Raw genomic sequence first — 25926 nt, 5'->3', positions numbered from 1 at the left:
CTTTGAGGGAACAAAGCATAATGTACTGGGGCTGGTACTCCCCATCAACAGAGAAAAACTTTGAACTCTTTTGACTCCTAGAAGTTGTGAGAAACAAAAGGAAAGAGAAAAACTTCACACACACACACACACACTGAGTAAATGAGGCAAAAGCCAGACTCTAAAGACTTCATACATACAAATATATACATACATTCTGACAGAGAGAGAGACAGACAGATGGAATGGATGGACCAAAGCTCCAGACATACACACATACACAGATACACACATACATACATACACACACACACACATATATATATGTGTATATATATATATATATGTATATATATATATATACATACATATGCATATGTATGTATGTACCTGGTAGGCGACTAAAACAAAGTTGGAACAAGCAGGCTCCAAAGCATTTTGCACATATCCACACATATATACACAGTTGCTTGGAGCAAGCTCCAACACACACCCACACAAGCTTTACATATAACATACATATAAATTTGATCGATGGAACAAAGTTCTAATTCACTCTCCCACAAACTTTACACATATACATACATACACGTACATGTATAAATATATACATACATACTTGGAGGTGGAAGAAGCAAAGTTTCAACATTATTTTTTCCCATCTCTTATATATCCCAGAAAAACCTTTTAGACAGTATAAAATTATAGTTTTAGTACTTTCTATTTTCCTTCTAGTGAATGACTATGAAAAAATTCCCAGGATGTTATACAATATCTTTACAAGAAATAACATTTTATAGTACAGGTAAATAAAAGAAATTATTCCCAAGAACCCATGTTCATTCATAACTAAGCAACTTGTTATAGATTTAAAAAGTGTGAATAAGCAAAGGTGTTTTCTCAGCCAGCTCCTCTTACTCTCAGGCAGCAATTTGCACTTACAAAGGAAGGATTAATTATTGTATTTATCTTTAAGAGTAGTCATACAAAAATCTCCAATGAGTCAAAAATCTGAACTTTTATATAAAAGTCAGTCTTAACTACTTTAAATACTAAGAATGTTTACCTAGTCATCAGCAATTCTTATTAAATCATATCAGAAAGCAGAGGGCAAAACTAGACATAACAAATCAATCAGTAGCAGTCCAGCCTCAGAGTCCAGCCTCTAGCCAATGTTGTCATTTTTCTTGTTCTCTGACCATGAAATGTCCGTAGTTTAATGAATAAGTGTGTGCCCTACAGAAGTTCAAAATGTTCACTAAGATTTTTTAAAACAGTATCAATAACAAAGAAACAAAAAAACCCAACACATCTTAACATAGGTTTACTAAAAACTTTATTTTTCCAAATAAAGGTTTTAAGGGTGGTGAACATTGCTGAAAATCCACATCTTTTTAAGTTCTTTCCTATGGTAGTACTTGGATCACTAATCTGCTTCAGCAACAATGCCTGAAAGATATTAGGCATTATTATTGCTTAATGTCAATGATACTCCCCAGTGAGGGGCTGGAAGCCTGATTAGACTTTTCATACAATCCTTAGATTAAGAGGGATGTGAAGGCAATGGGCAGGGCAAAAATTCATAACAGCATGAGGTCCTCAGGACACATAGTTCTAGTAGTACTGCCTCGACTGAGGAGCATCCATCATGTCTGTGCTAACTGGTAGGGCTATTCTATGAGTTTAAAGCCATTTGTTGACCGTACTACATGGCTCTGCGTAGAGAATGGATAACAATAATGCAGGGTATTGATTTAAGCACTGATCATGGTTAATGCTGCATGATTACTATAGATCTCATGCCAATCATTATATTGTAATTATGTTGTAAATGGTCTTGAAACTTTGTGTGCCATTCTGCATATGAATAAAATAAAAGCCTCAATTAAGAAAACATGGTGGGAGACTATGTTAACTTCTGACAAAAGAAATGATAGGGATTAGAAAATAAGGGACTCAGTGGTTGCCAGAAAAGGCTCTCCTTTCATGGGTGACATCTTTAGACGCCAAACACAGCAGGATTCACAGATAATTTCAGGAGACTATTGGCAGCTTGCACAAGCATGGGGATGGAGGAACCTGTGAGGAAGGAAACAAGAGTTCAGAACTGTGGGAGAGGAGAGGGAGGCTCTTTCCTCAGCCTCCCTCAGTCATTCCTACTTCCCATTTCAGTCTAGATTTAGCTTACTGTAGTAACCCCAGCTCTTCCCCCCTTTCTTCTTCGGATTCTGCTTTTGTCATTTCTGTCCACAGGAACGCAGCAACAAGGATAAAATAAACATCCAGAACACTTCCTACACGTCTGGGGATAGTCTTATTCAGCTAGGCATCCACACCTGTACGCCTTCCTTTTGCTCAACTTGTCCCAACTACCAAGTACATGCTTTGCCCTAATCCTGAAAAGGAAGAATCAGCTGGAGGAACGGACCATGTTCTGAGATAGCATGGGGTTGGGCAACCATGGGGACTCTTGAGTGCTCTGCAACACAGAGAGGCGTGGCTCCTTGAGAAGCAGATGGAAAGAAGGAAAGGGAGGGAGGGTCTGTTTTCCTACCTGCATGGTCATGAAGCCAGGCCACAGCCTTCCTTTCCAGAAGCTCCCATTCACACTTTAAGTCTGTGCCGTTGGCATGCAACCAGACCACAGCCAGCACTGTGGCCCAGGCTGAGGGGTCCTCATGCTGCAAAACAGGAGGAAACTTCTGTGATGCCACAGGCAGGGCAGGAATTCCCTCGAGAGGAAACAAATAGATATACTATCACCTTCTTCAATGTTCCCTAATCTGCTGCGTCATAGAATTTCTTGTCCCGTCCTTATCAAAAAAAGAAAAAAAAAAAAAAACAAAACAAAACTGGCCACAGCCTCAAGACAGCTTTCCATTACCACTTAGAAAAGGACTTAAGTTATAAGTTCAGTGTAACCATCACCAAATTCCTCAAGACATTTCCAAGCACTTAGTGCATAGATAACTGGATGGTGGAAAGAGAAGAAAATGTAAATTTGACTTCTTTTAAGGTATTATGTTCATCAGTTTTTATCCTCAATTGCTGGAAAAAAATCCCTAAGAATAATCAATAGAACATTTCCAAGCATAAACATAAGTAGTACAAAAGTGAAAATATTTGTATAAAGTTAGTCTATGGATTATTATAGTCTAGTAATGATAGATATTACATTTTTGTCAGCTATTGATGTGGTCACAGTATAGGGTAAATGGTGTATGGAAATCCATAATCAGGCAGTGGTGGCACATGTCTTTAGTCCCAGCACTTGGGAGGCAGAGGCTGGCAGATTTCTGGTTCAAGGCCAGCCAGAGCTACAGAGTGAGTTCCAGAACAGTCAGGGCTATGCAGAGAAACCCTATCTAAAAACAAAAACAAAAACAAAAACAAACAAAAGAATAGCCCAAGAATGAAGCTCATCCTGAGAGTCTTGATTTAGATCTACTACTCACATTGCCTGTGGCTATAGGACACTTCTGGATTCCATGAGCATCTATTCTCTGTCTCTATTGCAGTGGAGGATTAAGAACCAGAAGCAATTCTTGACTCTTATTCCTGCTGCATGTTTTTTGTCAGTGCTGCTAGTACTGACTACAAACCATGATCAGAAATGCTCAGGGGAGCTCGAGTCTCCTACTTATCATTTTTCTTTCAGTTTTATTATCTACTTATAGAAATCATTACTCTATACTTTAATTAAGGTCATCATTGAAAATATAGATCTGTAAAACTTCAGACCTTATTGGATGCATTAGATAGATGTCTCCATTTTGACATTGATTCGTTATTCATTAGCATTATTTTCCGCTAACATTTTCTGGTTTCTAACTGACATTCTGATATCAACATAACACATAGACACATGCACACACACACAAACCATTCTATTTTGCTATATGTTTTTACTGAATAGAATACATGACCTCCTGTATGCTGGTATTGAGTTCTCTTGATTATCTACTTCTGTAACTGGCAGCAGATCTCATTTTTTTTAATGTTAAAAAGAAATCATCACTTTGTCAAGTATCCAACATGAAATAATCTTAATGAAATATTCCCATGACTTTACTCCAAATAATTAAGTCAGTTTATATATTGCAGTATAGATACCTTTTCTGATTAAAAGTTGTACACCTCATTTGCATCCACCACATTTCATAGGCTCAGTAGCCAGGCCTGACTAAGAGATAGGATACAAACACTATCCTACCATACAACATTTAAAGTTTATGTAATAGTGTTTCACATTTTAATTGGTTAATATTGTATTGCTTCTTCAGTATTTGGCATGTCTGTTATTGTAAAGACATTTTTCAAGTAGATTTATACCATTCAGAAGGAAATCTCAAAATTCTAAATAAAATTTACTGTAGTCATCCTATTTTGGGACATAAAAAACATCAATAGTGGGGGAGTTATTGGAGGCTCTAAAGACAGAGCATCCTAGAATTGAATTTATCTCTGCACTGACTGGCTCACACTGTGTTTATCTTTAAAAAGAAAAAAAGATTTACTGATTTTTATTCATATGAGTACACTGTAGTTGTCTCCAGACTCACACCAGAATATTGTATTACATTCCATTACAGATGGTTGTGAGCCACCATGTGGATTCTGGGAATTGAACTCAGGACCTTTATAAGAGCAGTAAGTGCTCTTAACCATTAAGTCATCTCTCTAGCCCCAGTGTTTTCTTAATGGACAATTTCTTCATCTATATGTAGCTGCATAAACAGAACCTGCATTAATTTACTGAAATGAGAATCAAATAAATGTAAGGGTATTAAGTGATTTTAAAAATTGCCTAGCACAGTGTGAAGACAAAAAAAATTCCTTTTGCAGTATAGTCTCAGGGATTAAGATTAACACAGAAGAGTATTTGGCTTTCCCTTTGACATTCATCATTCTGATCATGCCTTCCAGCAGCTAGTTCTTATTTCTGTGTTATATATGTTTCCGCTAAAGTGGAAGTGATTTAATCATCTACATATTAAAAGTTAATTCACCTTTGCATTACCTATGTTTTTATTTTTCTTCTGGACCCTGGCTCACTTCAACTCTCATTATGTTCCTGACTTCAGGAAGCACACATTCTTCCCCTTGTTTCTCTGTGCATCTCACCTTGGCAGGGTTTGCAGCCTTGATGTCTTTTGACTTAGGGCCCAGGATCTTGGTCAAATCTTCATCTAGCTCCCAGGAGCCATTTGCCTTTTGGAGACAAATCAGCTGTACCACAACATCCTCTCCAAATGCTTTATGAAAAAAAAAGAAAAAAAGAAAAAAAGAGGAATTCCATGAGAAATTATAGAGTCACTGGAATCACAGCCCACCTGAGGAATTAGGAGGCTGTAGTGAGGATTCTGCAGAAAATCCAAACTATTTCCAGTATATGATGGGTGTCCAGATGGTCTGTGTTCCAAACACAGCAGCAATAGATTTTGCTGGTACCAGTCATTGAAGACACATATACTGTCTAGGCAGAAATAGCCAGTGGCCTTAAAGAACTAGAGGACACTCAACTACAGTAGTTTAGAAGGTATCAAGTGTTATATTGTAGATTAATAAAGCTAGACTCATTCTGGCAAATACATAGGGATGTCAAATATCACCCCCTGGCTGATGCCTCAATTAGGTCACCCCAAGGTAGAAGCTTGAAAGTGAGAGCACTGAAGGTTAGTTTATGCTTATCACAAATCAGAGACAAAAATCTGAGCACCATTTCACCTTTATGTTCCTTTTTCAAGTTGCTTTTGTTGGTAGAAGAATTTGTCTTTTTCTTCTGAATACCAGAACGCGCAGATTTTTCTAGGGTAGGAATAGGACCTGTGACAAACAAACATTGCTGAGAATCTTTTCTGAGAAAGAAACTCCCTAAGGTTGTAGAAATTCATCTCCATAGACCCCTTGGGATACTAACTTTCTGCTAAACATAAATCATATGCTGGTACACATAAACTTCTTAGTTGTGAGCGTTTAAAGCCACCTGGAAAACACAAGAGAACAGTGAAGGCTGCATTATCCTCCGTGCTCCGAAGCAAGCAAAGATTAAAAAGTGTGGAGATGTGAGACATCAGCCCTACTACCCACATCAGCCTCATCCACTTACCAAGATGGACTGTACTCCTGTGTTGCTGCCTCCATACAGACACACCCCACCCCAAGCCTTCATTCTACTTCCTATTGAGTCTTTAAAATCTTTCTCATATGCTAAACAATCATAGCTGCATCTTACCTTCAACACAAGAGGATTCTCTCAGCTACATTTTAACTTAAGATACTTTTTTTTCTGCCCTATGAAGCTATTTTATCTCTGTCCCCTTCAAAAGCTCCATTGTACCCTGAGCATCCGAGTTCAGAAAGTAAGGTTGAAATTTTTTCTCAGCTCAACACAGTATTCTTGAGCTTTCTGCCTCACCTGGGTTATCTTTCTTGTGTCCTCACATCTATCAACCCTCAACTACTTAATTTAACTCTGATCAGTACCCAAAGTAGAAAAAAGCAACACCTTAGGTTTCCAGTGTCAACTATGCAACATTAGACCTTGCCTTCTTTGGATCCAGAGACTATGACTCTCAGGCACCTCTCTCATGCTCTGAAATCATTGCTATGCAGAATTGTTTGATTTGTCAGAAATATTTTAATCTTAGCTTTAAAACACATCACTTTTTTAACTTAGTGTTTCCTGTTTTAAAAAATGATCTTTGATGTGACCTGTGCTTAACACCCAATGTCTCTAATTGTCTAAATATGTCACCTTCCTTCAAACTTTATTTTTCACTCAAGCTAAACTGCAGTCACACATATTCTCATCAGTATAGTTGATCCATAGCCTTAATTTCTAATTCAGAGCTAAAATCATACATTAGAGATCAGTACAGTCCTCAGCCTACTTGATTCTTCAGTTAAAGCTCCTGACCCCTGCTAGAAATTATTCATACGATACAGGTCTCTTAGTGTTTATGGCTATTTTTTAAAAAATGGTATCAAACTCAACTTGACCTTCTACCATCCCAGAAATAGGTTTTGTTTGTTTGTTTGTTTGCTTGCTTTGTTTTGTTTTGTTTCTTATTCCTAGTTAGTCCCTGTAGTCCTGTCTGATTTCTACTGGTCTCTTAAATTCCTTATTTTACCACTAATATTAACAGGTTCTAGACATCTGCCTTCTGTGTGGCCACTGATTAATTATCAAAGAACAAAGTTGAATTCAAATTACATGGTTTTATTATCCAATGTTTACAGATATTTATGCACTGTAATATGTCTTGTGCTCTTCTGTACTTCTACACAAAATCTCCCTGCAAGTTGGAAATAATACAGTTTTCTAGAAAATTTATGGCAAGCTATATATCTTGGGAGTGGATGAACAAATGAAACCCAGGAAATTTAAGAAATGTATTTCAATTTAAATTTATGAGATTCTGAAACTTACCATTGATTAAATGATGTACAGTATATCTGAGATACAGTAAATATAAGCTTAAATTGGCATAAAACATACCAGAGAAATTAGAGTAGGACCGCATACTAGTTCCAGCCATCATTGGCCTAGGAATCACTCTGTGGGCCAGAGGCCCCTGAACTGGTTTGTTCAGCTCCTTGTTTATGGCAATGAAGGCTGTGAAGGAGCTAAGGACTCCAGACTGAAGGCTGATGTTCATCACATCTTCTTTTTCTTCTTTTGAGGCCTCCTGGGATCCAAAATCCTTAGTCTGAATCAAGGACTTTGCAGCCAACCGATGAATGGTGAAACTGAAAGAAGATACTGCAGCAAATTAAAGAAAAATAACTGCAAATCAAAGACTCTAAAAAGCTAGTGATTGCAGTCAAAATGGAATGCAGAGACAAGGAGGTTAAATGAATGAATCCAAAAGAGAAGAGTCAGAGATAGGTCCAGGAAAGACTGAACTTTCATGAAATCCACAATAAAAGAAGATGAGAAGAGGGAGGTGAGGGGAAGACAGGGGAGTAGAATGGAGAGGAGGGCAGGGAGAGCAGAGAAAGTGTGGAGAAGGGGAAGCAAGGCTGAATAAAGTCTTACTTGGCATTAGCCTTTGGTTGCAGGGAAAATGTCACCGTGTTTTCCAGACTCCTACCCTGGAGGATGTGCTTGAGGCACACTGCTCCTGTCTCCACTTGCTACAAACAAGAGGAAAGCAGGTGTTACCATTTTGTCTAAGCGCCACCCCAGAGTTACCTGGCAACAGACAGGTATGCCTGACTCACTATAAAAAGGGCTGCTTGCCCCCTCTGCTCTATCTTGCTCTTGCCTTCTTGCTCACACTCTGCCCTCTTGCCCCTTCCCCTTCTCTCCCCACTCCCCTTGGCCTCTATTTCTGTTTCTCTTCTTCCCCCCCCCCCACCAAACCCCACCACCCCACCTTTCTCTGTCTCTACTATTCTCTCATACTATCCTCTCAACTCTCCTCCCCATGCCCTGAATAAACTACTCTATGCTATATTATACTGTCCTTTGTCTGGTCCCTCAAGGGGAAGGGATGCCTTGGCATGGGACCTTGGAGGGACTCCCTTCCCCCATACCTGACAACACATCCACCAAACACATTCCTTCTCTACTTTATCTTTTTTATAAACATAACAGCAGGGATGACAAAACTGACACATAACCTGGAAAATTGTGAGAACTAGGGAAGTTCCTCAGATCAACAGTATGTCAGTCTAAGAACTGAGCATTTAGCCATGGCATCCAAGAGAGGATGGGTGGCTGGCTGCTAGGCAAATGCAGAAATCCCAAGTGACCACCAAGTGTTAATAAAAGCACCAATATAATATCTACTGAGAAGAAAAGAAAAGAAAAGAATAAGAATAGGGACTCACAGGCATAAGCCCAGTCAGTTGTGCATAGATGATTAACCTCTGACCCCTAAAGATGGTAAGTTGCTCTGGAGAAAGCATTTTAATAGACAAACCAGGAGGCAAATCCCAACTTAGAGAGATATTATCCACTGCACACTGTAGAGCAAACTTGAGAGACCCAAGAGCCTGTTGGAGGAGAGAAGAGGCAGAATTATACATGAGAATGATAATAATTTCCAGCATTCATTGAATATTTAACAGGTTATAGGGCATAACTGATATCAGGTCTAATCACCAGTACAAAGTGAGAAATGCTGTTTTTCTTCTACTTATGTGTATGGTGAAGTAACACTCGAGAGATATAAAAGTGTAGATGTATATGAAAGCAATATTTAAGAAAGGAAACCCTGCAAAAGAGATAGGAAAGGAATACTAACCTCATGGAAAGAAAGGCTGAGAAATATGCTTAGTGATACCTTCCATTTTTTTTGTATTTTAATAAAGGAATGAGACTTATATTTTTGAGTCTATGAGACATACACACTTGCTTGTCTTCTGTGTCTTTTGCATGGAGAATGGATTTCTACTGGATTTACTCAGTGTACAGTCTGTGGTTCTAGATAGAGCATCTAAAGCTTTCATTTTCTTTCTCTCTGGTCTCAAAACAAAAGTTACAACTGCCTTAATTATCTCCTCTCTGGATTTCCAGTAGCCACAGTCAGATGTCAGTCTTCTGATAAGAGAACAGAACACACATAACAAGTAGACCCTTTAAGAGTATAGACTGTGACTCATGAAGATGTGTCCTTCAGGAGAATGGATCATCTGTCTTTGCAGCAGTGACCTTGTCCTGTCTCATGCTTACTCTGGACTAAATAGCTGTGGAAACTCAGTCAGTTCTCACCTTGCTCTGCATCCTGTCCTTGCCTGTGATAAACACTGCAGTACCCCCTGATACCCGGGCGATATTTTTGATTAAACTGGTCGAGGCTCCTTGTCCAATTCCAAATGAGAAACATCTGTAATGGAAAAAGATGAGCATTAGAGATAGATTCTCCTTAGCAAAATTATCAACTGACATGGGTCAGTCACAAACACATGAAGAAATAAGGTACTTACCTAAACATCTGTGCAATGCTCCCATGTAGAAACTATACTAAAATTTCTATGGGCTTTAATACATACCTTAAATAACTGATAAAATTTAATTTTACATGTCTTCTATGAAGAAAGGCTCAGTTTCATTTTGCTGATCAAGAACTAGGGTCCATAGCATTTGAAATATCTCTCTCAGGTTCTAATCTCACTACAGGGCAGACAGAGCACCCTCTAATTAGCAAGGATCTAGCTCCAAAATTCCTCTAGTAAATTATGAAAACATCAAAGTGAAAAGTAAATGCACTGACTTTTGACTGATACATGTGGGCTCTTCTTAATGTGAGTCATCCTCCCTGTTTTCAACATGTAAGCTTTAGGATAAAAGTTTATTCTGTACTTTTGTTCCTTCTCAATAACCTATAAGTCAGCCACTATTGGTTTTATCATTCAATAAGACAGACAGATTAGTGGAGTTCCCAGAAATGTCTTCTGCAGAAGACACAGAAGTGAAATATATGACTGCTTAAGAGATTCTGACATTAGAGGACTCAAACACAAGGCTCATGACAAAATGAACTATGAGTTCTACTCACAGAAAACCTAGACTATGTAACTTAGGAGTGAGAGAGCTAGAGACCTGTAAACAGTAGTTTTAATTCTTTGTGTAATGCAGCCAACTGCCATGAAAATTGGCTCCAATGACTGCTGAGATAATATGAACCTAGGAACCAAGACCTGGAAATGGAGAAAAGAAAAGTAAAACGAGTCTGCGAATGCTGTCCATTTATAATTTGAAGCCCCTATGGAAACAGCAGTTTCAGATGTAGGAAACTAGTAGTTCTGAGTTTTAGCAGTGGCAAGTATCCCTGAAAACCCTGAGAATCTTCACAGAACAATGTAAAACTACTGATACCCAGTAAGTAGATGTCAGTAAAAAATGACCCAGCTATAAAGTTCATTTCACTTTAGTTGGATTAAAGATATCACCTCCCAGTCTAAACAATAATTGAAAGCAAAGAGTAACATCTATCAGTGGAATGATACCATGTAAAGGTATCCCCAAAGCCCCTACCAAGTCCACTAGGTCTGAATGGAACACTTGTCACTTCTAATAAACGTTAAAGAAAGGATATTTTTCATAAAATAAGAAAAGGGCAGTGTCTTAGGCTTATTGTGTGATGCAGGTATGCATGAATGCATAAACTTCATGTACAATTTAGATTTCACAGGATTATTTCCCATTAATGAATATTCCAAAATCCAAAGCCATATGGACCAACTGAATCCAGAATATGTGACAGAGATTGTTCATCAGGATTTAGATGAGTTTATTCAAAAGTGCCAGGTTGACTAAACTGTATTATTGATAGTCACGATTCCCACATCAAGCAATAAAGGGAAAAATCACCACCAACCTCATCAATGCATTAAATTCATCTGATGAAATTCAACTATCATACATACTCAAATGCACATACTCCAGGGGCATGAACAGCATGTAAATGTATACACACACACACACACCACAAACTCACTCTCTCTCTCTCTTTCTCTCTCTCTCTCTCTCTCTCTCTCTCTCTCTCTCTCTCTCCTGCCAACAAATAAAATAGAGAGCTTTGTTATACTAAATAAAGAATAAATTTTCAGTAAAGAGACTTGTAAAAAGGAAGGGAGTTCATTGAGGTGGTAATGAAGATATGAATTGGTGGATATGAGAGCAATAAGATATGGTCAAATTATAAACTTAATTATTAAAAAAGCATATAACGCAGTAATGGCAAAACAGACAAAAATCCTTATATCAATCATACTCAATAACATAATTTATAATGTGAGGTATAAAATAAATAATGATGACTAATATGCTCAAAAAATGTAGTTTAATACTTTCTTTGTGTTTGTCTCCCAGGCAATTGAGGAAAAAAGAGATAGGACAGTATAACAACTTCAAAGATGGATGAAAGGAAAATGAGATAAATTATTATAAAAAAATTAAAAATAAGGGAGCATGATGGCACACACCTATAATCTTGGGATTTGAGGATCTCAGATAAAACATGTGGCCTCCCTTCCCCCAGCCTGGAACCTGCTTGCTCAAGGGTGGAGCTACCTGCTCATTCGTCCTGCCACGCCTACTGCTGGAACCTGCCTTTGCTGCCTGGAGGCACACACGTGTTCGTCCTGCTACTGGACACTGAGTTACTTGGCGGGATATTGGGTTCCCTCCCCCTTCCTTTATAACTGAGTGTCTGAAAATAGTAAAATTGAGCTTTGATCAGGATGTTGTCTTAGCTCCATTCATTCTTCCGCCCCGTCTAAATTCCTCTCTTTTCAGCTTGAACTGCCATTCTCAGTTGAACCGTTCGTGTTGTGGACTGCAGGCAGGCTGCAACAAAAAACACCCAAAAGATTTTGGCCCTAGGCCTCATAGAGAAGTAAAGGATCCCACATCTAACACACAACAGCACCTGGGACTATGAGAGCATGCTTGGAATCATCACTGGGTGGGGGAAGGGGTGCTACATGTAGAAATGTATTTAACTGTTATGCCAATCTTGGTTGCACAGTAAAACTGAGACCAGCCTGGATTCAAAGGAAGGAAGGAAGGAAGGAAAGAAGAAAGGAAGGAAGGAAGGAAGGAAGGGAGGGAGGGAGGGAGGGAGGGAGGAAATAGGAACAAAGGGAGGGAGGTAAAGAAGGATGGAGGTAGAGAGGGTGGGAGAGAGGGTTAGAGAGAGGAAGGAAGGAAAAAAGAGAAGCAGAAGGAGGGAAGGAGGGAATGAAGGAAGGAAATATTGAACATGAGCCAAGGAGATGCTCTAGTACACTGGAAATCAAGAGTTACCAGAGATGATCAATTTGCACTGCATAGCCTAAAAACACATTTGTATCATGGGGCCAGTGGAATAGAACAGAGGGCTCAGAAACAAACTGCACATGTGCATATAATCATTGTGACAATCAAACACTGATTTTCAGTGAGGAAATTAATGATACAACATCTACCAAATATCTGGGTGGAAACTGAACTTGAAGTATATTTCAGACACTCTAAAAGAAATTGTGCATGTTTTCAGATAACCCCCAGATTCTTAAGACCCTAAACCAGTAAAATTGAAAGTCCACACCTTGTTTGGGTTATAGATTGTTCAAGGTGAGCTGAGATGACTCAAATAGCTGCTTAAATAAAACTTGAATAGAGGCCTGGCCTAGACCTCAGTACTGAGGGTCAGAGAAAGTGAAATAAATTTGGTTGTGCTGTAGTTCCTAACTTAATATTGGAAGGGAGATAGTTTAATGTCTGGAAAAGGCTTCTACTTGAAACCATGTGTTACTAAACAAAAGCTCAGTTCCACAAATGGAATAACTGTTTATGAAGTTTTGGTCAGGGTATTTCATGGAAAAAAAAAAGCCATTGGTCTTGTTATATTGCTCATGGTTGCCTACAAAAGAGAGATGATAAGACTATAAGGCTGATGTAGCTACCCACTTTGGTTGTATGATATAGAGAAATCAAGAGATGCTATAAAGGCTGGTGATAGAGAAAAAGGCATCAATGATCTTAACCAGCTGTGAGCCATACAAACTATAATACCATCTGTTCAGTAGGATATACTCACTAAAGTAATAATTGCATGACTATGATGGTAGTAACATCCTAAGATTCATAGTACTAGAATGGGAGATTTAGAGCCTTCAGTTGCATACCCACAAGTAAGTCCAACATTATTCAAAGGATAATCCCTATACAATGTTCATAAAAATGTCACTGATTAAACAAATTGGGTATCACTATAAAGTAAATGAACATAAAATGTGGAATGGAGCTGGTAGGGAAGAGAGGACTGATGGAGACAGGAGGGTGATAGGAAAAGGTGAGAGGCGATAGTAAACAGAATGAATTATGAACATATATGACCTTGTCAAAGAATCAACCTAGAGAGAGAACAAAAGTGCTTCTCATACAGAAAAACTTCAACAGACCAAATACAAAGGAAGAAATCACAAAGAGAATCATGAGAAAATAGAAATTTAAATGTCAAGTGCCTGAGTCAGGAATGTAGCACATGGCTGCAATTCCAGCACTCCAGAAGCAGCAAGCAGATTCACACCAACTGAGAACAACCTGGTCTGGTCATAGATTTCCATGCTAGTCAGGATTACATAAGGAAACCTATCTTAAACCACAAAAAGCAAAGAAAACAATTTTGTGAAATGTAAACTACCAAGTAAGATTGCATTTATATACCAAGTATATACTTATCGATATATTCATATACAAAACCTAAAATGAAATGCAACTCAGTGAAAACAGAAAACCTACTGGAGAAAACAATAACACTGGCAAAGAGATTTGAAGGTACACCAAAAGAGGCTACTCTAATGGCTAGTAAACATTAAAAAGTGTGTGGGGTAGAGATATCAAGAACATAAAAATTTAAAGCATTAAACAGTATTGTGCCACACACAAAACTGGGTAAGTCTCAAGAGCATAAACGATAATTTTGTGAGAAAATGAAGTTTTGGCATGTCATTTGTAAAGTTCATGTGAGTTACATTAATAAATCTTGTGAAACTGTTTGCTATTCTGCCGAAATTAGATGACTCTCTCTTCTTAAAGAATGGTACATGTGTGTAGTTATATTCCTGCAGCTGTGCTTTGCTTTCTATAGAGTTGGGCTCCAGCACATCCTTGCAAATACATAGCAACATTTGCTTTTAGCTTACTCACTCCCCCCCATATAAATTAAATCTCCAGTGGATTGCTTTGGCGTGTAATAAAACTACTACAATGCTCTAAGAGAGTCATCATTATGAACATCAATATAAAATATAGTGACCTACTTCATCGGAAATCCAACACACATACAACACTTGACTATGACTATATGCAGGAAACTTGTGAAATGAAAAGATAAAAATGATATATGTATGCAGAAAGAGACACATACCGAGAAACTCACCATGACAGAAAAACAAAGAGAATTTCTCAAAATCTTGAAGAATTATACTTCAGTAGGTATAAAATAATGAGTAGTGGAATGACAGAACAAAGACTCATTAACTGTCTAGCCATAGACCTGTGGTGAACACTCAGGGTGTCCACCCTGACTGCTCATCTGGCCACACACCAAATAGTCGATTAAGTTTCGATTTTAACTTGTCAATCCCTTTATGATGAAAACATGATTTAATGTATCATTCAGAGATTTAGAAAATTAAGGAACAATAACATTGTGGTATGAAGCTAACTGGAAAAGTATTTTTATATTTTATAGAGAACTTCAGGTAGATAACTGAAAAATCCTCTAGTCACTATGTTCCCCTGATAGCATGTGGAAGAAGTCATAATGTGGTGTTGCTTGGAAATCCAGTCAGCACAGAAGCAATACTCTCCTCATACCTGTGTTTCTTGCTGTTTAACTTAACTTCTCTAATGACACTAAATGTGTCACTCACTTCTCCATCCGTGAAGACAAAGAGCTGGAAAGGAAAGAATATATTCATTAAGCCTCTGTCGAGTTCATTAGAAGTCAGCAGCAATGGTCATCATGGACCACAACTGCTTCCAGTCTGAGGCTTTTTCACACAGGGGCAGTGACACTAGTGCTCCACTGTCACTTACTCTAAGCTGTCACAGAGACTCTCCAGACTGAGAAGTTTCACATCCTCCCCCTGCTGCCTCATCTGAAGCTTTGTGGTACTAACTGCCTACCACATGGAATAATGAAAGAATGTTGTCTCTGGTCTTCTTTTCTATTTGTTGTCTAGTAAATTTTACAGAGCATTACTCAATTCTATAAGGAAGAATTACTCAGAACTGTATGATTGAAGAATTTCTCTCTTTGTTATTCTTAGCTTAGCCTGTTTCTTTCTCCCTCCCCCCATTATAGTTTTTTCTCTTTAAAATACACATGGCTTTTTATTTTTTCTCTCTCTGCCTATGTTTCCAGTGCTCACCTGTAGGGGATGACCAGGAATGGAGGATGCCTTGTAAATGTTGCAGAGGGGTGTCAAGATTTCAGTACCCCCTAAATTGGCTTTTAAAGCCTTCACTCTTTTCACTGCGTCCTCCATTGTATCCTGAGTGTACTTCACACTCTCCCTTAGAGAAACAAACATGTCTAGTCACATGCCAGTAGCACACATTGCACATTGTTACTCCTGACAACCCCAGTGTTCAGGTCAACTCTGCATTCCAGATCCTCCTTTAAAGCACATTCGATCAGAGTCCACTGTCTTCCAAAAAACTTACGGAAAGAATTTTTCATAGGAAGATCCAAATCCATAGATATTAAAATAACAACCCATAGGTAAACTCTTCAGCAACAGCAACAGAGTTTCCTGAAGGTGAGAAAAGAAAATGAGATAGAGGGAATGAGCACTCTACCTGTTAGCATTTCTTCTAAGCTCTGCCCAACAGTTACCTAGCAACAACCAGGTAGGAGCCTGGCTTGCTATAAAAGGACTGTTTCCTCTCTGGAGCCCTTTGACCCCTCTCTCTGCTTCTCTCTGGATTCTCTCCAGGCATTCTTTCTCTCTCTCCTGCCCCATCGCTTCATGTCTTCCAGGCTGGCCTCTTCTCTTTCTCTGCTTTCTCTGTCCCACCCTCTTTCTTTTCTGTCCCCACTATTTCTCTGCTACTACTCCCATCGCAGTCCCCTTCTCATTCCCCAAAATAAACTTCATTTCATAGTAGACCCAACATATGGGTGGTATTTGATACCTTAGCATGAGCCCACTAAGTCACTTCCTCCTCCCACTTCATACTTCATTTCATAAGCATATCACTACTAAAAATACAGACCCTAGTCTATTTCCTAAAGGTAAAAAATGTCACCATATTATGTTACCTTGTATTTCAATGCTGAGAGTATAGTAGCCATACTTGCTGTGGCTCAGATATGGCTACAAATGACCCTACTCCTACCCTTACAAATCCTCCTCACATGGTATTACTGAACAGTGAAGGATCTGGCTTACCTTGGCAGCCTCTATGCGTAGCTGAGAATTGTTCTCTGTGCTCATGGGGGAGCCCATACTTCCTGAACGGTCCATGAGAAACACAAATTCTCCACAGACCTTTGAGGCTTCCACTTCTGGGATATCTGGGTAGAAACTCACCATTGCAGAAGGAGCTCCCATCAAACTGTCTGTACAGAAAGGAGAAGAACCCTATAAGGTATAAGGAAGCTAGGTGTTGTAAAGTTCAATTACCAATTCAGTAGAGAACTCAGAAAGCTCCAACAGAACTCTGCGTTTGTTGTGCTTTTCACACAGGACTAAGTGTGAGTTGTCAGCATAAAAATGAAAGGAGCAGAACAGAGGGGAGAGGAAGAACAAAGAGGGTAGGAATTAAGTCAAATAGCACAGCTGTATCAATGTGTGCAAAATCTGGATATCAAAACACCTGAGTAGGGCACTTTAGCTTACCAGCTTCCAGCATGAGCTCAAAGATACAGTCAAGATTCTGAATAGAGGTCAATCTCATCAAATCTTATGCATGAGAAAGAGATCATATGGGTCATTAGGATTAACTCCTCCTTTGACTATTGGGGCAAAATGATGCTCATATGCATAATGTTTAAAATGATAAATTCCAAAGGCAGGCAACTCAGAAATATTGTTGTAGAAAACTAGGGAAAAACATTATAAATATGAACAGGATCCATATCTATGGATATGTACATATGCAAATGAAACATTGTATTTAATATGTAAAGTAGATTTCTTCCTATTCTGGAAGATACCATGACACTATCACTCTTTTGTGAACCCATGAAAATGATGTAATATTCACACTGGTGAGAAGCTGGTCATATAGTCAGCCTTTCATGTGTGGTGTCTATGAGTTCTTTCAAAATAATTCAGATGATTTTTACTTTCCTTAGTCAGAGCTTCCTTCTTTATAAATGAGCATCTCTGATTCTTAGCCTCAGTTTCCTCTTCTAAAGGATCCTTCTACAGGGTTACTGTAAGGTCAAGTCATACAATATGCTTAAGAAATTAGGTAGGGCTTAACTCATACTGAGCTATTAATTGCAATTTTATACATTATGCTTTTTAACTTTGTGGAATTATGTTTTAAGTTGAATATTTCACTTAGTCTACTAGTTCTATACTTCGTGTTAACATAACATTAGAGGTTTTTGTGAGCTAAAAAAACCTGTTAAACTCCCCTTTGCTTGTAGCAGATATGACAACAGGCAGACATCTGGCAAAATATGTGCACTAGGAAGCAAGATTTAGGAATCACTTATGGAAGAAATAATCAATCCTGAGATATGACCAACTATATCCTCTGGTAGTCTATACAAGCTGTTCACAGAAAAGAGATGGGAAAATCTTCATAGGACTAAGTACATGTCCCAGAACAAAGGTGAGACCTCAGTTATTACATACTGAGATCCAGGATTATGAGGTTCCATTGGAATAATTGAAATGATCCTGGGAGAAGACCAAATATGAGCTTGAATATTTCATGAGATTCCAAAAAGAGATCAAGAAATCAACAAGACACACAAAGACACAGAACTACAGAGGAGATGAAGCAGTTACATGAAATAACACGGAAGCTAGGATTCCCCTGAGTGACCTCAAACACAAGTGGTCAAATACTGAGGGAAGAACAGAAAGCCCCAACTTGTGGTACAGTGTGAAATCACCTTTGCCAAATATTGATAATGTGAGGTCAGTGAGGGCTTGGGTATGGAAACTCAGCTTCATGAAAAGTTCTCATAGTTCTTAATGTTACAGCAGAAAAAGGCAAGCCCAGATGTCACACTTTAAAAATCATTGACACTCAAGGAACTCTCATAAATTCATCTTGAAAATAAATAAGGTTCAGTAACCTTCTTGTGGTATGTATGATCCCTGCTACCCAGTGCAGAATGGGACAGAAAAACCAAAAGAACTACAACAATGTGTGTGTGTTGCCACCCTTTTTACAAGTTAAGTGTACCTATTAGAAAACATTTAAAATGAAAACTAAATGTAGATAAAAATCAAAACTCACTGGGAAGGTCAGCATAGTAAAAAACAAACAAACAAACAAAAATCAGGTAAGCTACAAAGAATTAGTTTGAATGGTGGTTTCAAAGCTTAATTTCTTCAGATTAAAGAAGAACTAAATATAATTCTATGTTAAAATTGACAATTCTTACTAATTATAAAACAGAAAAAGGAAAGAGAAAGCAAGAAAGGAAGAAAGAACAAAAAGAAAGAAAATAAGAAAGAGAGAGAGAGAGAGAAAGCAGGAAGGCATGCAGGTGTGATAAATTAATCAACAAAACATATTTAGCTAAAGTGACATTATTATTCATCATGAAAAATTAGTACTCGCATATTGCCTAGATTATACTATTATCATTTTCCTACTCCAATGGTTATTTTATAATACTAAGAAAAATTATAACTACCTTTCCATTCCCATTATTTGGAGGTGTTCAATCTAAAATCTTCCAATTTGAAATTTAGATTACTTTAATAATGATATTATAACTTATCATGTAATTGATAATACAGATTTTAACTCTTTTACATTTTAGTTATTTAATAATACCGGATAATATTATAATATAAGTCAATAACATCTTCATATCAAATAAATATTTTAATTTATTTCCAAAGAGAATAAATTGACAAACTAGTTGTTTACTTTACTATTTGTAGCCCAAATAATTTCAAAACAGTTGAAGCAAGTTAATTTGCTTCTACACTATCTGCCAATGTAAACCTCAGCACACCATGTAAATCATGAGGCTTTATCAGACTTGGATCTCACTAATGCTAGGAAAGGAGAAGTGGTTACAGGATTTTTTTCCCCTTTTTATAAAGAACAGTCATTGTCACATGTTGATAATGGGCTGAATAATTTCTTGTGAATTATTTGGTCATATTTTCCCCTCTAGTTATCCAATACTCTGTGTGACTTAGCCTAAAGGACATAATTACCTGATTACATAATAAGTGTATACATCTTTCTATGTGGAAGTAAAAAGTCAACATTTCTATGGCCATATAGTGATCCTAGATAGAGGACAGAAAAAAGGATAATTCGAAGTTACACTTAGAAAGGGACCGTAGTGGGAGATAAAAATTACCTGGCTTCATGTCCAGCATCCCCATTTCCACAGCTACACTGGGGCTGTGCACTTCACTGTAGTAAATCAGGAGTTCCACATCCCGGTCAAACTTGTGCCCTTCAGTCAAGGAAACCTGAGTAGGAGACCAGCAGAGGAGCCATGTTAGAATTCCCACTGACAGCTTCCTTATATAATCTCAGAGTTCAGGGTTGCAGACTTTTTACATCAGGAGCATAATCAGAAGCACAGGAAAGACTGGGTGAGAGAAAGGCTATGTGTCATGCAGAATAGGGATGGTAAATTGATTGCCTATCCAAACATGGCCAAAAAACACCAAAAACCAAACCAAACAAACAAACAAACAAAAAAAACAAAAACAAAACAAAAAAACCAAAGGAGATATCTGAAGGTAGAGTGAGGACAAGGTCAATAATAAAATTTGAGGAGACTGACACAGACAATAGTATTGTCTTACTATTCACCTGAGCAGAAGTCTTGTCATCTGTAAGGTACTGAATAGGGCTCAAAGAGCAATTGGACTGGACCCTTTCAATACCATGCTGGGAAGTGATGGTGGCAGTCATGTTGAGTGTGTAAGGCAGGTCCTCCAAAGGGACTGTGGGTTTCTGGATGTTCAAGCAACTGTTTGCTGACTGTTCTACAAAAAAGTACATTAATCTTCCCTTTTAATATCAACAATTTCCAGCACAACCAAAATTTTGTGTATATTCCCAGTCATTTTCTCACCAGTCTGTCAAAGGCAGAAATTACTTACCAGAAAGCTGATATCTTGGATTCAAGATTGCTGGGAGCAGATAGCGCAGGGCCCCATCTGTTTCCAAGGGCAGTTCCTGCACATACCTCAGGGTAACTGCAACCTTAGCTCCAGGCTGCAGGTTCCCCACATTGCAAGAAAAGACATCTCTGGAATAGTCATCCTCTTCCAATAAGTATGCTTGGTGGCCCTGGGAGAGGGCTTCCTCATACTCACTGTGAGCCTAGAGCAAGTGCAGGGTGCATTCAAATAAAATAAAAAATAGTCAGAAATATATGAACTATCTAAACTATTCAATTAGTCACATATCCTGTGAACTTAACAATTCATCTGGTATCTTCTACTTCATTGCCCCTGTCTTACTGATTTTGGGCACATAGTAATTAAAAGGGAATGAATGAAAGAACAGGCAATATCAGCACTTATGAATTGTTTACAAAGATAAAGAAAAATGCAATTTCAAAGAAAGAAGAGAAAAAACAATGTACTCATCCTTCAGACCTTCATCTTATCCTGCAACTCTGCCACAATTTTCTTCCCATCCACCAAGGCTTCAAAGCTGTAGACAGCAGAGTCTTCATCCATAGGAAACACAAAGGTTGCCTCTAATGGGACTTTCTCCTCATTCTCATAATTTAAGGTTGCCGCCACAGCAGCCACAAAGTCATTGATGGACAATGTTACTGAGATGTTCTTCAGTGGTACTGGGGAAGAGATCAGGGTTTAGGAAATCAGCAAGCTTTTCTAGAGTGACACCCATAGATGAGGAGTAGTTCTGGGTACACAGCTCTCATGACTAAGAGTGCAAGCCAGGCTTACCTGTCTCTTTGTTGCTAGTGATCAGACCACAGTGATGCTCCATGGTGACTGCACGCTTCTGTAGAAATGACAAACCATTAAGAGGTCCAGGTTAGGAGTTACACCATCAATACCAGTAGCTTATGAGTTTTTCTCTAGCAGAAACAGCTTCTAATTTTTAGTGTAGCAATAAGCAATTAGAGGGTGAAAACAAGGAGAGATGCAGTGGTGAGGTTGGTGGTTAATGATGCTCAGGTGGGGTGTATGTAAGTGTCCACTAAGCAGGAAATTTTATATTTTGAGGTTGCTTCAAATACTATTCTACTTTTACAAACAGTGTTGAATGAACCATCCAAAACGACCTGGATAGGTGCCATAATTTAACCTCGTTGAACATTGGAATATTCTACACAGAATCAAAGCAATATATTTATGTATGTTATTTCCAAGTCTAAGATCTGGCCCATAGGAAGTATTTATCAATGAGGATGGATTGATATTGTTATTTTTATTTACTTTCATTCTATTTCAAGATCTGTTTGTCAATGTTTAAAATATTTTGTTAATTTTTATGTCAAGCATAAGAGTGTTTGCCTGAAGGTATGTCTGTGTATCACATTCAAGCAAACACTTTTACATATTATATTACACATTTTAGAGGCCAGAAGAGGATGTTGAATCCCCTGGAACTAGAGCTACAGATGGTTATGAGCTGCCATCTAGGACCCGGGACTTGCACTGTGATCATTTTGAAGAAAAGACAGAGCTTGTAATGATCGAGCCACAGCTTCAGTACCTCTTCCCAGATCTTTACCTGCACACCTGTGTGATTCAAATGACATCTTGTATTATACTCCTCTTAGTTAATTACTTTTCTATAAGACTTGGTATTGAAACCCACTGTTTTGTTCTTGATATTTAATTTCATGATATTGTCATGTGATCACTAATGGTCCAATGCCGAAAAGAAATAAGAGACTGATAGTTCTAGTCCCATCCATTTGCCTAAGAATTTCCTGAGGTCATTGGTTTTGATAGATGAGTAGTACTCTATTATGTAAATGTATCACATGGCTGTATCCATTCCTCTGTTGAAGGACATCTAGTTTTTTTCCAGCTTCTGGCTATTATAAATAAGGCTGCTATGAACATTGTGGAACATTTGTCCTTGTTATATGTTGGAGCATCTTTTGGGTATACGCCCAGGAGTATAGCTGGGTCATCAGGTAGTACTAGTCCAATTTTCTGAGGAACCACCAGACTGATTTCCAGAGTGGTTGTACAAGCTTACAATCCCACCAACAATGGAGGAGTGTTCCTCTTTCTCTACATCCTCGCTAGCATCTGCTGTCACCTGAGTTTTTGATCTTAGCCATTCTGACTGGTGTGTGGTGGAATCCCAGGGTTGTTTTTATTTGCATTTCCCTGATGACTAAATATGTTGAATGGGAGGAGAAGTCATTTGTCCTGTGAAGGCTTGATGCTCCAGTGTAGGTGAATGCCAGAGTGAGGAGGCAGGAATGAGTGGGTGGCTGGAGAAGTACCCTCATAGAAGCAGGGGTGGGGCTGATGGGATAGGGGATTTCTGGAGGGGTGATAACCTTTGAAATGTGAATAAAGAGAATATCTAATAAAAACTTTAAAGAAAAGAAATAAGGGACTGTAAAGTGCACAGCTCTAAATAACCATCTATATCATCTTGTCTGTATTCCCACACAAGAATAGCTATCACTCTGCAAACTATACTCTAAAAATACAGGGAAGTTTCATAAAGTTTCTGAGAGGCAGGGGCCAGGAAGGACTATTGAAGTCAGAGTTTTTTGTCCATTGTACTCATGATCGTAGAGTAGGGGTTCTTACCTACATAAGACATACCTGAAGACATGCCCGGTCAAACCAATCAATATTTAGCACAGATAAGTGAGGGGGACATATAATCGAGGCCCTACCTAAAGAGTTTTATAGTAGATAGCTACTTAGAATGAGAGAAACATTTTCTTCAAAGCCTTTTGTCCTTGGTACATCGTACCTACTTCAATTCATCATCCCACAACTATTCATATATAGGTACTGTTAGACTCAATAAGTTAAGAGGAAATATAGAACGAAATGCAGTTGAGAAAGGGAACTGCTAGAGTCAGGAGGAGCTAGAAGGTGAGGAAGGGGCAGGTATGGGTGTATAATCAAAAGACATTTCACACATCTATACAATTTTCAAAGGATAAATTAAAAATATTATATATTTGGAAGGATATTCTCAGGTATAAAGAAATTATAAGTAAAATATGTTTTCTTCTTTTCAAACAGACTTTCCTAATTTTATTTCCTGAATTGATTGGGGTATTATATAAATCTTGAGTATGATATGATGAGAGAGATAGAATGATTTTTTTTCCAGGTTATGGCTTACAGGATATTTTATCCACAGAATGTAGAGATTGGTCTAATCCTAATGATGGCCTGGGATAACCATGAGAGCTGTTTTGGGTCTTTCTAAACCTGATCATATGACCCATTGTAACTCTATGTGACCTCAGTTCCTAATTCCAAAAAGGGTGGTTTCCATTGGAAATGCATCCTAAGGAGCTGAAATGGCACACCTGGGAACACATACCATGCTTTTCCAGAAGCACAGTAAAGAGTCCGAGAATCCTAGACTAGGACTCCACACATGGTCTCCTTGCAGGTGGCTGCATGGACTCACAATAGGGCCTGTTTGATCACCCAGCCATCTTTCAGGTAGCCAGAGCAGCTTGGCCAGTGAGACCACAGCAGGTGCCATCTTCAAGTCTAATGTAGGGTCACACCACACTGAGGTTGTTTGCTCAGTGACAGGGACTGGGCACATCCCTGCTGCAGGGATACTCACTTGCACCAGCTGTGTTCTGTCTGTTATTTGAGCAGTTGGAAAAGTCTGACAGAATTAGAATGGCTCAGATCAGGCCAGCAACAAAGAGATAGCAGGTAAACAAGGAAGAGGAGGAGGATGGTCAGGAGGAGGATCGCAAACATAGGACCACAGGAGTACAGGAGCACAAGAAAGGACTTTTCCTGGGGGCCAGTGAGGAGTCTGGAGTATGAGGGAGAATTTCTACTGACACCAGGTAGACGCTTAGAGCAGGAGACTTACCTAGCTAGGAGCAGCACCGCTGAAGGACAGATTATGTCTGACAGCAGAGATCTTGCTGTGGCTACTGCAGGAAGCTAAGAGAAGAGAGGGGTATCCATTTCAATGAAACATTCATTTCCTCATTCCAACCTCAGAACAGATTTCCCTCATCGAGTCTTCTATCCTCTCCTGTCCTCTTTCACAGTCAGTCAGCTGTGACAAGTGTTAATATGCCTTGAGTTAAAGACTGGCTATAGACGGGTTCAAAGTTATAGCCTTAAACCGGATGCTGCTATATAACAGCCAGTGAGCAGCTTAACTCCAGGCAGAGTTTGGTGAGTCAGCTGGCCACACCCTGTTGTTTACAGCTGCAGGGAGAAGTGAATCTGTGATAGGAGTTAAGAAATGTGCTTTGTGGAGTGAAGAGCCTTGAATAAAAAATAGTTATTTAATCCTTAGCGTCTCCATCTAAGACCTGCAGCATTGGATATTTACAGAAGGCACAACTTCAATTACCCCAGTGTCTATAGAGAAGGGTTTATGGGATGCAACGGAGCAAGGTAGGTGGATAATCAAAGCTGGATTACCATAGGACAAACTAACCTGAAACGGAGAAGAAAGACAAACAAACAAGCTCTCCTTGTAAATTGAAGGAAGAGGGATAAGAGGGAGATCAGAGAGAAATGGGGCAGGGGTGTGGAGAGAGTAAGCAGGGGAAGAAGGGAGGGAGAAAAAAAAATTTTTTTTAATTTTCCAGCTGGAATTAATTGCAGGAGGGAAGCAGAGAGAATATGAAACTGAAATTGAGATCATTTATGAACTGTCAACCTAGGAAAATCTTCTGGAAACACACACCAGGATTAGTTTCTTCCCCACCGCACCCTAAACCCCACGGTTTCCCACTAAAAGACAATTATAATAAATACTTTGCTTGCGCTGTTAAGTAGAATAAAAGGCTCTTACCCTTTAGAGGGATCAGTAGGATTCTTCCCAGAGAGAGCAGAGTAGAGCAATCACGAACCTCCTAAAGTCTCCGCAGCTTTGAAAGTGAAAGCAACTAAAGCAGAACTTCCAGGAAGACACACCCCCTTCTAGGGACCAGCTATAAAGTTACACTTGTAGGAGGACAGGGATGGACTGAAAATTCTTAAAGAAATAGTGAAATTCTGCTTCAGTTTTAATAGAAGGATGAAAGTGTTTTGTTTAAAATTTAGAGCAATTGGTCTATTTTTTCCCCTCTGCATAGTCTTCTCGGAGACTCAGAA

General features: G+C 38.7%; 1 protein-coding gene across 2 annotated transcripts; it reads right to left on the bottom strand.

Annotated features, from left to right (window-relative positions):
* Positions 1 to 1298: 1298 nt before the first annotated feature.
* Positions 1299 to 25750, bottom strand: LOC110301526 (von Willebrand factor A domain-containing protein 5A). 2 transcript variants are annotated; one of them, XM_021172019.3, is made up of 20 exons: positions 25625 to 25750; positions 24683 to 24756; positions 21574 to 21631; positions 21256 to 21458; positions 20755 to 20977; positions 20462 to 20637; positions 19998 to 20112; positions 16879 to 17048; positions 16151 to 16239; positions 15856 to 16000; positions 15299 to 15378; positions 9701 to 9815; positions 8818 to 8982; positions 8021 to 8118; positions 7481 to 7731; positions 5900 to 5965; positions 5707 to 5805; positions 5104 to 5234; positions 2534 to 2660; positions 1299 to 2058 (listed from the first exon to the last, which is right to left on the bottom strand). In XM_021172019.3, the coding sequence occupies exons 3-20, from the start codon at positions 21614 to 21616 to the stop codon at positions 1979 to 1981; spliced, it is 2376 nt and encodes a 791-aa protein (XP_021027678.1). In that variant the 5' UTR covers positions 21617 to 21631; positions 24683 to 24756; positions 25625 to 25750; the 3' UTR covers positions 1299 to 1978. The 2 variants fall into 2 exon arrangements, with proteins under 2 accessions (XP_021027678.1, XP_085700657.1); XM_085844531.1 differs by lacking the exon at positions 5900 to 5965.
* Between the last annotated feature and the right edge of the window lie 176 nt (positions 25751 to 25926).

This window comes from Mus caroli, unplaced genomic scaffold (assembly GCF_978045245.1).
Source record: "Mus caroli unplaced genomic scaffold, Mus_caroli_1 scaffold_11, whole genome shotgun sequence".
In the NCBI taxonomy this organism is placed as follows: Eukaryota; Metazoa; Chordata; class Mammalia; order Rodentia; family Muridae; genus Mus; species Mus caroli.
The sequence above is the reverse complement of the archived record's forward strand: the minus strand, read 5'-3'. Positions and strand labels throughout refer to the sequence as shown.